Source organism: Strix uralensis, chromosome 3, assembly GCF_047716275.1.
Source record: "Strix uralensis isolate ZFMK-TIS-50842 chromosome 3, bStrUra1, whole genome shotgun sequence".
Taxonomy (NCBI): domain Eukaryota; kingdom Metazoa; phylum Chordata; class Aves; order Strigiformes; family Strigidae; genus Strix; species Strix uralensis.
Window position 1 is genome coordinate 96017608 of NC_133974.1, and position 10722 is coordinate 96028329.

At 44.4% G+C, this 10722-nt stretch overlaps 1 protein-coding gene across 5 annotated transcripts in view; it reads left to right on the forward strand.

Annotated features, from left to right (window-relative positions):
- The window catches only part of DAAM2 (dishevelled associated activator of morphogenesis 2), a 235247-nt gene extending 228816 nt beyond the window's left edge, over window positions 1–6431 (forward strand). For all 5 annotated transcript variants that reach the window (XM_074863489.1, XM_074863488.1, XM_074863492.1 and 2 more), the window contains one exon: window positions 271–6431. In XM_074863489.1, coding sequence (XP_074719590.1) covers window positions 271–486 — 216 coding nt within the window. In that variant the 3' untranslated portion in view covers window positions 487–6431. The remainder of the gene's footprint in view (window positions 1–270) is intronic.
- The last annotated feature ends 4291 nt before the right edge of the window (window positions 6432–10722 follow it).

Consider the following 10722-nt stretch of genomic DNA (forward strand, 5'->3'; position numbering starts at 1 on the left):
ACGTGGCCTCTTTGCTCCAGGGTGGTAGTGCTTTGTGAGGCAAACATACAATGCTACTCATTCCTCATCTCTCCTGCTCTCTGCTTGCCTGTGCGGAAGAAGGGAAGCCCAGCATGGTCGCCTGTTCCTCTTGGCACAGGCAATGGCCTTGTGGATAAGCCTCCTGATCTCTTTTTTTCCCTAAACTGTACTGATGCATCTTAGCTGCTTCTTGGCAGTCATCTAGCATCTCGGTCAGCTGAACCTAAAGCTCTGTGTCTTTCTCCACAGCTAAAAGAGCAGAGGGAAAAAGAGAGGCGACAAAAGAAAGCGAAAGCTGGAAGCATCTCTGAAGAGAGCGGGGAGTTTGATGACCTGGTGTCAGCATTAAGGTCGGGTGAAGTCTTTGACAAAGACTTATCCAAGCTCAAACGTAACCGCAAGCGTTCAGGGAACCAAGGCTTAGAGACAAGCCGGGAGCGGGTGGTGACAAAGCTAAATTATTAATTACAAGAGGAAGAAAAGTAATCAACCAAAAGAAGGTGTTGAAAACGTGCAAAACAAGGAAGACGAATGTGTGCGATGGCGCCTGGCTGACAGCTGCCCCAAAGGATTTCTTTGGTCTGTGGCTAGAGACGTTACCTTTCCATGATCAGCTTTCCTCTCATCCCTCTTCTGTGCTCCTAATTTGAACCATTATAAAAGTGCCTCTGTGGAACCAGCAGGGCCTGTGACTGGGCCATGCAAAGCTGACAGATTTGCTTCTGGGAGTTTATTGTGTCATCAAAGGCCTCATGGTGATGACAGAAAGTACTTGGGCCTTGTGGACTGCCTCACAGCTGGAGAAAGATCATTTTCTGTGTGCCAAAGTGAAAGCTAGTCATGATCTCCATCTTGCTGATAACAAGCAAGACTAATTTCAGAGCAGCTCTGTAAATACCTGTCGCTTCTTCCAGATCTAGACTGGCCTTCAGGGGCTTGTCAAGATGTGGTTCTTGAGGTTTCCAATTCCCTTCCAGAATTGGATTTTATAAGCCATTGATTAGCACCTGAAAAAATGCTTTTGATCTCATGTTCTGTATAGCATTTTTGTGTGGCCTACACTGTCCAAAGCAAGTGATGCTCAGAAGGAAGTAATCAGGTTCTGGAACAAACTGAAATTCAAGAATCAGGATCAACATAAAATACTTTGCAAAAGCCTTTTGAATTCTGCTTTTCTAGAAGCAGTTTTCTGGAATTTGTTGATGGTTGAGCCTTGAAGCTATGAAATGCATCTTCTAGGAAAGAAGCTCTGGCTTTTCTTTAGAAAACTAAGCCACTGCCAGGTTAGGGTTACAGGTAGATGACTGAAGCCTGTTGTCATTGCTGGAGAGTGGGAGGGAAACAGAGGAACATTTCTTACCCGTTTGTGCAAGATTTCTTAGTGTGGCCCAATGGAAATTGGGAGCTCCCTAGTGTAATCCACAGGTCACAAGTAGCAAAACGCAAACAGGGTCACTGGCTGCAAAAAATGAGATTTCTTTTCCACTTGATGCTAGCTGTGAATGCTGCTGGCATGAACTGGTCTTTCTAACAAGCTGACCTTCACTGAACACATCCCACTCCTACCTAGGGGAATCATGTAACTCAGTAAGATATGAATGGTGTCAAAGGAGAGCCTTGGAGCCCACAGCCTTTTTAATTTTGAAGGGATCACTTGGGATGAACCAACAGAGGGTCCAATAATGAAAACAGAATTTTTCCAGGAGGGCACAGAATTGTGTAAGCTAAGCAGGCTTTGGAGATGGGTTAATTCATAAGAAAAAAATAAATTTGTATTTAGGCTACATGTATAAAACACACAGTGAAAAAGCAAAGAACCCCAAGAAGCCTGAATTCAGTGTGTATTCATGGCACTAGGAAAGGGATTGGATTGTGTGGGCTGTCATGGGCTTTTTTTTTTTTTTTTTTGAATCTTGTCTTCCTTTTTATTATCTTCCCTGGACAAGGAAAAGAGGAAAAGAAAGAAGTGGTGATGGATTCTTCCTCCTAGACAGGAAGAAAAGCAGAGAAGAGAGAACATTTGAGAAGAGGGACCCACCATCTACAAACTATGCACCAATAGGCAACAGCACAAATTATCAAAGAATTCCAGGGAAGTGAAAAAAGCTCTATTTGTCACTTTAATCATTTGGTTTGATTTTTCTCTGAATGTCACTTAACCTCAGGCTCTGCACCAAGTCTGCAGAACAGAACTTCCTCTGCCATGCACGCTGCCTGATCAGTATTACACACTACCGATATTGGAGAAGCAAACTGTGGTGGTTTTCTGAACACTTTGAGAGTAAAATAATTATGTGAACTATGGAAAGAAGCAAAAAAGTCAGAATTGTTAAACTCTAATGTTTCATTGTTTACTGAATTTCGAGTCTCCCACCCCAGAATTTCCCTATTTACAACATTCCAGACTGCCGCGCCTCTGTATAATACTCATCGTAAAGAGCTGGTATCTTACAAGAGCTGGGTGCATTCTCCTCCCTCACTATCCCACTCCCCTTTTGGGATTAGCTATTAACAGCAAAGCCCACTGCAGCGGACACAAGCACCTTGTAGAAGAAAGACTGTATTTCGTAAAGGTTTTTGAAAGTTTAAGAAAAACTCTCACTTTTTAAAGCATTTTTATTTTAAATTACAAAATGGATTTTTAGAAATGTCTCTTGTAAATTATATTAACAAGCTCCTTGCTGCTCCCTGAAGTAGACGTGCTATATCCCAGCTCTTTTTGTTTGTCTTGTTTTAAAGCATGCCATATAACCTATACCATGTAAGCCATATGAGAGGTGGTAATATGTGCCAAATTGGTATATTGAGTTGAGCTGAGATCTGGATAATCCCTGAATTCCAAAGATGATGCTTTTAGGGATTAGAACATTGTAGGTTTTTTTCCCCTCTTTGTTCTCCCTGGGTTTAGGACTCACCCAAAAATTCAGGTGTAGTGCCAAGGTCAGCCCTGGTGCAAGATGATGTGACTCATGGCTCTGTCCAACTTACAGCTGCTTGCTTGCTCCCCAGGTACTTGTTTGATAAAGCAGACTGTCAGCATGGCAGTGCTGTCAGAGAAGAAACACCTCAGGGCAAAACCCTTGAATATAAATACAGCATTCCCCCCTCCCCGGTATTTGTCAAACCAGGTTTGTGCTGCGCTTTTTGAAACTGAAGTCACTTTGCCAGGCCACAAATGTAGCAAAAACAGAGAGACTGATAAGCCCTCTGTCCATTTGTGTACACAGTTGAACCCCAGTTTAAGGAGATCCTGTGTGATGGTACGCGGTGCTCCAGCCACGCTGACAGAGTCAAAGAAAGCTGCTGTGGTTTTGCCACCTCCTTGACTCATACACCAATAGTAAGAGATTGTGCAACTCCTGTAAATCAGCTGTGGGATACTTACTGGGACAGACAGAAAGCTCAGAGTCATGCCCCTCATTCATCGCACCTCAACTTTCTCAGCACTCCAGTGCCCCAGACCCCTGTTTTAAATCTGTGATGGTGGCTGAAGGCTTCATTCAGCATGCTTGGACAAGTCTGCCCTGGCTCTTGACTCCATGGTGAACGTTCATAAAGAGGGTTTTGGAAAAGCTCAGTTATACACTGAGGCAAGTGGTGATTTCATTTAAGTGGTGAAAAGCGGAGAGACTAAGTAAGAGGTCTGCTGTATAAGATGAGGCTGACCACAGAGAAGATAAGAAAAAAAGTTGGCTCTGCTCTCGGGCCTGGCGTCAGATTCTTGCTGAAGCCAAGATTGTCCTTGCTTCTCATCTCACTCTGTTCTTCATCAGCAGTTGTGGTAGAGTTGAGTGCTGAAGGAGAAAGGAAAATCTTATTCCTTGTCCTCTAGCGCTAGCAGAGCCTGAGCATGTATAGCAATCAGTTGTGAGGTAGAACACTGAGGCATAATCTTATCACACTGACAGCTGGAGAAGAGCTAGGGTCTGCTGTTGTCCTGGCACCTGTGCCTAGCACCAGCATTTTAAGTGAAATCACACTGTCTTTGGAAATAAGTGGAAGAGGAGGAGATGTGAGAAAGAAGGGTACAATCGAGGGCCTGTTCTGCTTCCTGCAGAAATGTAGTCATTGCTAACTTTATGATGAAGTTCTTCACACCTAGAAGAGGAGGTACCTTTTAACTCTCCAGACTTTGTCCCTAGAAGTCTAGTGCTCACTCACCTCTGTGTCTCTGCATTGTTCTTAAGCAGGTTGCATAAGGATGATTCCAGAAAAGACCTGAAGAACTCCCTTCCCCTTCCACTCCCTTTGGTCTGAGTCACTCTACTCAGCTGGTCATACATCTCTGGAAATGCTACGAGGTAAAGTGACTTCAGGGCAGCAAGGCCCTTCCATTCCCTGCAGCACAGCTGTTGTCCAGGCACTGGTTCCCTACAAGAGCAGAAGTAGGACTAGTGTTCAGGGGTGAGAGAATCTCTGCTAGGAAGACGTCCTGAGTGTCCTTCAGAAGCATTTCTGTAACGTGTTCACAGTGTCTGAGGAAGGGAAAGGAATCGCGAGGGACCCTGGTGGGAGACTGTGGGGCAGGTGTTTCCATAACAGTCAGCCCCACTAGCTGAATCTTTCCTCTTCTTTAGGAAAGCTCATGCTCTGAGCTGGGTTGCACGGGAGAAGTTTGTGTCAGGAGTTTCCGTGAGGGGAAAGGAGATCAGTTGTACAGTTGATGATGTACATGATATATTCAGTTTTGTTTCTGGGTTGGTTGTTTTGGGTTTTTTTTGTTTGTTTGGGGGTTAAATGATTTTTTTTAAAAAAAAAGGTTTTAGGAATCTCTAAGGGGAACCTGTAAATCTGACACCTCTATTTATTTTGCCTTATTTTAGTTTGCTATGTTTGTATGTATACACTGCATTACAGCAAAGACTATTGAGACCGTGCCAGGGCATTACACTGGCCAGACAGCTGGCTCGGCTATTGTGCAGCAAGCTGAGCTGGCAAGGGGATGTGTGTGAGCAGTCTTGGTGTGGGAAGGGAGGGAAGAAAACGACTTTCCTTTTGCTTTTGTCATAATCCCTCTGCCCCTGGTGCTCCTGGTTCTGGGAAAGCATGCATTTTAAAGCATGTGATGAACTGATGCAGACTGGTTATTTTAGAACACTTTCTCTAAAACCTGTTTATTTCTTATCATGAATCATGGTGAGAAGACTGAGAAGAGTTAAGCTGCACAGTTGCTTGCTCAAACTTCACCCTTTCACACAAATTCTGTCCGTAATGCCAGAGTTGGGCAAAAGTGGTTCACCAGGATTAACACGCTGGTGAGACAAACTGGGACAGTTCTTCCTCAGAGCTAATATTCCTTCTTATCTTCAAGGCTGAGGCTGAGGAAGAGTAAGTTCCTCCACTTCCCCTCTCTCCTCCTATACCCCACCTACCCTGATTATCCAGGGTAAACAAAATCTTTCTACTGGTTGGTTTTCTACCCGTGGAGTCTCTAGCAATCACCAGGTGTTTGGCCATGGCTCCTTGGCTTCTGTACTTGACATAGGAAATTTCTGGTTGCCTGCCATGCAAAAAGGTAGCCTCCGTTGGCTACCTTAGTTTCTGTTATCAAAGGTTGAGGAGGCCAACCTGGGTAACACAATTTGGCCAACTGAAAATATAGAATTTATATGTGTGTGTATATATATATAAAAATCTATCTACTACTCTAAGTAGTAGTTTTGATGACCAGTATCCCCTGAAGTTGGCCACTTTTTGCTCACTGTGCCTGTTGAGAAGGATGCCATCAGTCTAGCATGGTGTTTTGGCACCTCGTTTCATGAGAGAGTCTGGATGCTTCCAGACCAGAGTCTTCTGTTATGGGTGGTAATGTAGAATAGATCCCGTGCAACCAGTACAAGTTGCTCTGGGTTTACACCAGTGTAATTCAAAGCAGCATCTGGATCAAAACTCTCCTTTAGGCAGTTTCGTCTGTTTACGTGTTCCACAGACCTCATGAAGGGCTTGGTCCTTTCAGCTGTCCACCACTAGGAGCTCTCACCCAAGTGATCTAGAAAAGCCTCCATGACAAGCCATTTCCTTACAGGCTCTTTAAAAACCTTTGCAGTTTTTAGGAGAATTTTAAGGGGATGTCAGGTACCTGAGCCACTCTGTGCTCAACACCTCCCTGCCAAAACATCCCCACCTTCAGCCATTCTCTTCCCCTGCAAGCCCACTCAGCTTGAAACTCGCAGGTCACTTTGGGAGGTGCCCCTGCCTGCCAAGCTAGAAAGTACCGTGCTGCTTACTGAAGTGGGAGGTTGTGTGCTGCTGTAATGCCTTGGCATATCCTCATTCCTTAGTCAGTTTAAGACTATAAGTGAATTAAATGTACAAATCCTGTAGTGTCCTTTTTATCTGTATCTTTTTATAAGAATATACTGTAATACTAAAAAACAAAAGCAAAAAAAATTAAAGATATATTGCCCCCACTGTGTCTCAGTAAAATTCTTTGTAGTTGCATTTTTTGCACATTTTGCTGGAAAGTCTTAAAGGTGAGTTGGAGTCTGGGTACACTTTTTTGCTAAGCTCTGGGTCTTTCTCTTTGGCCAAGAGTGTGCAAGCTCTTTAGGTGACACAGTCACTGCAGAGCTGATGAGAAAATTCACAGGTTGTTCTGGGGAAACATACGAAATGGTGGAACACAAGCGTGTCCTTCCCACACCTTTCAGCGGTAAAGAGCTCATCATGGAGCCACCAGGTTACCATATCCAAGGATCACCTTAAAAAGGCCCTGAGTAAAGCACTCATTCATTGCTCTTTCAGAACAACATAGGGAATACAGGAGTTCACTTAAAGGAAAAAAAAAAAAAAAAGTCTTGCTATCTAAGAGTTCATAATCCATGTCTGGACATAACTAGTCCAAGAGAGGAAGGGAGCGCAGGGCTGCAGCACTGGCCATAAGCTGGTTTACTTAACTGAGCAACATCCTGACAGCAAGAGCATGACTCAGAGGAGGAGGGGACAGGAGAGGATTGCTTCAAAGGAAGAAGTTAAATAAGGCCAGCTGAAAAGAAGCCAGGAAAGCCAACATCAGGAGTGAAGCCTTCAGGGATGTGGGAGGGAAGACCAGAGAGAAGTTAGACTTGAGCAGGAGGCACACAAGGGCTAGGGCTAATTTGTGGCTGAATCGAGGGATGTGCCGAGGAATTCCTTGGAGCTCAGGGGCAGAACCTTGTTTTCATCTTAGACACAATGTGTGCAGCTGTTTCATTTACACATGGATCTCCCTGTCTCTGTTAACAGAAATAGCCTGCTGACAAAATTCATCCTTAAGCCACAACTTTTCATGTGTATCTTCAGCCCATCAAAGGGCAATGTTTTAACCATGAGCTTCCCGAGAAGCTTATGCCTAGATTAAAGTGGGAGCCTTGCTGGCTGTGCAGCACATTCCTGCAGTACATGGGTTCCTAGGGACCCCAAAGCCCCTGCTGTTGGTTCTGGCTCTCAGGTGGGAAGGGTTGTGGAAATGAGCAAAAGTAATCAGGATAATTGCTTGCACAGACTGAGGACCAAGAGGCAGCAGATGGGAGTCTGAGTGCTGTGTGGGAAGGTTCTTGGTTTATATTTCTTAAAAGAGCTCTCGGTGTCTCTCTTTTGATCTATTTGGTTCAGACTTTGCTAAAAGTCTGGCTATGAGGTTCTTGCTTTACAGATGCAAGGGCAGAGGTAAAGGGAAGTTTCTGAAATCCATGCATTGCATGAGTGGCAGAGGCACAATGAAAATTCAGGGATCTCCCTGCCTTCTCTTCTCTAGCAGCTGGGTTCTAGAAGAGGGGGCCAAACCATCGCTTTTCCTCTTGTTAGAGGTGAAACCCAGTGGCATTTGAATTCTGTCTGCTTTGAACAACCAGAGAGGTGTCCTGCCTGAATTCTGACAAGACTTTTTTCTGTAATATTTTGACTGGGATTGGAGCACATAGTGAGGGGCTGGTGTTCTGACCTGCAGGATGGGTCCAACACATAAGCCTCCTTCCGTCTTCCCATCTGGCATCTTCCCCGTGGTCATGGAACTCCATGTCCTTGTCATTGCTGCACAGAAGCAAGGTAAGCATGTGCCTCATGTCTTTTTCTGAGCAAAACTAGTGTTGGGGTTTAGCTGCCCGGAATGACTGGGAGTGAGGAGGAGGGTAAGGGGAGCTCTTTGCTCTTGCTAAGAAGGGCTGAGGATCTATTATTCATTGGTTTTCCCTTTCTTTAACCTTTGGCTTCTGTTTAAACAACGATGACTTTTATCTCTGCCATAGCAGACATGGGTTTTCTGGGAGAAATCTGCTTGGCCCTTTGGGAACAGATTTCTACGGCTAGAAAACAAAATAATTAAAGACTTTTTTCTTTTTCTTTTTCCCAAAGCCCAAAACTTTGGCTTTCAACATTGTTGTGCTAGATTTTGTTTGTTTGTTTGATGTTTCTGTAGCTAATGGGCTTCTTGCTGTTTTCTCTGAGACATAGTTGGTGTTTATCTCTACTTTGGTCAGACTCTCATCAGGAGGTAGGATCTTTTTTTCCTTTTTTTTAATTTTGTCTTTTTTATTTCTAATCCTCCCCTCAAGTCTCAGTGGATTGCTTAGAGGATATGAGGGTGATGCTGCTTGTGGAGCTATGTAACTCTGCTAAAATGTTGCTTTTTAATCCATTTTTGGAGATCTGCTGGTCTGTACGAACACCAGCCTGGCAGACTGAATTTTCATATAAGATAATGATGTAAAGATGCATTAAGAAAGCAAAATGCCTTGCTGGTATGTGCCTTGATAAGGGAATGAAGCAGAGGAGGAATAAACCAGGGTAGGATGTTAGTTTGGTGTACCTGGTTTTAATCTTTTTGTTTGTTTCCTGGCAAGGTATATTTCTGCTTTTTTTTTTTTTTAAAAAAAAAAAAAGACAAACTAAAGTGTCTTTGAAAGGAAAAGCAACTAAGATTCTTCCAAAGGGTTAACCTTTGCTTTTTAAGGACAAATATTTGTCCTCTTGACCCAAAGCTGAGCTCCCCTCTTCCTTCCCATGCTTAATTAATTAATGAGGAGGAGTTGTCCGGCTAAAAAAACCTTTCCAGCCATGATCGAAGCATGAAAAATGACACAAATGTATTGAGGATTTCCAGCTCATTTACTGCTTCTGGGCTGGATGCTGCCTGGGGTGAGACAGGAATCTCTGGGCTGCAGGTGAGAGTGGGAACTGCAGGCAGCTCCCAGGGCATGGGCTAAGGAAACCAGTTGTGGGATGGGAAGGGTTCCTGGAGTTTCCCACTACGTGTGGTTATTTGGGACGAGGAAAGGGGTGCCAGACATCTGTGAGCAGCCAGCCTGCCCCGGGGAACGGGGCATGTCAATGTCTGATCTCATCCCCAGCCTCTGCAGTCCCTCCTTCAGGTGAGCTGTTGATTAGGGCTGCTGTATGTTTCTTCAGGACTGGAGCTTAGAAGATGCTTGGCTAACTATGAATCATTTGCTGGTGTATGCCCTCATTCGTATGCCCCACATACCAGTCTCTTCCTAGAGATACCATGTCAGGCAGCTAGCAGTATCTGTAGACTCCCTTCTTTTTTTTTTTTTTTTTTTTCCTCTTCTTAAATGGTGGAATTTAAAATGAGCAACTAATTGGGCTGCTGCCTCTCTCCCTCCAAGGCAACATTTCTTCCCACTTGGTCTTGGAGAATCTTTATGTGAGTTAGAGTGTTTGCAATGAATTGGAAGCCTGCCTTGAGAAAGCTGCTGAGTCTTTCCTACCATGACAGCATTGTAACCCTGGGGGCCCAGAGGGGTCTGAAATGCTGTGATTAATTTAATGTGGGAACCCAGGAAGTGTTCTTTGCCCACCTTGTTTTAGATGTGGGTCACAATGGTGTTGAGCCAATTTCTTGCAGTGCTTATGTAAGGAGAGCACCTCTCTAATTACATTATCTAAAAAAATAACCAGAAAATGGTGGGGGGAGAAATGTGGAAAAAGACTTTATAATTTATTGCACAGTGCAAGATATGGAGAAAAGCTTTTGTGTTGCTGAAATGTCTATGACCAATAGTGGTTGGGTCTGTTGTGTTATAGCAAGACCTTTGCTGTCCTCTCCCTTCATGGAGATAAAATGAAAATGGCTATTCAGAGAAGTTCCAACAACTGAGGCAGCTACTGACCAGGGAAAGCACGAGAAGTCATGGAGAGGCTGCAGGGATTTGGGGAGCAGGGCTCACATTAGCCCTGGACACTCCTCCCCATGGGGCAGACAGGGAGGCGAGTGTGTCATGAGCTCTGTGATGTTGCTGCCCTGTCCCTGCGGAGATGAGTCGTCCCTTCTCTCTGTGTTCCTTGCAGAGGTTTTGAAAGACTGGGGGCAGAGGGGGAACTGTGATTGTAGATTTCTTGAGATAATAGGGTCTTGTGCCTGAAGGATGTGGGAAATAGGGATCTTCGCTACTTGTCTGTTTGTAAGTAAAGGATCTGCCTTGCCAGTGGGTCTGCAGGGGCAAAGCTTGTGTTTTATCATCCTCTAAAGTATCAGGAGTACTGTAAGAATTGGCTTGGACACCCATGAGAAGCTGCATGAGTACTTGCCTGTGGTGAACCCTTAGCATGTGCTGTGTTTATCCTACTCTTCCAGTGTTTTGCAATTTATGGTTCCTGGAAAGCCAGTGGTCTGTAAAGGTATCAGAAGGTGGTCTGCGGACAGTGGCTGAGGAAGGAAGAAAAAATCAAAAGCTTTTGTGCACTCCATTGCCCACACAAGGAAGC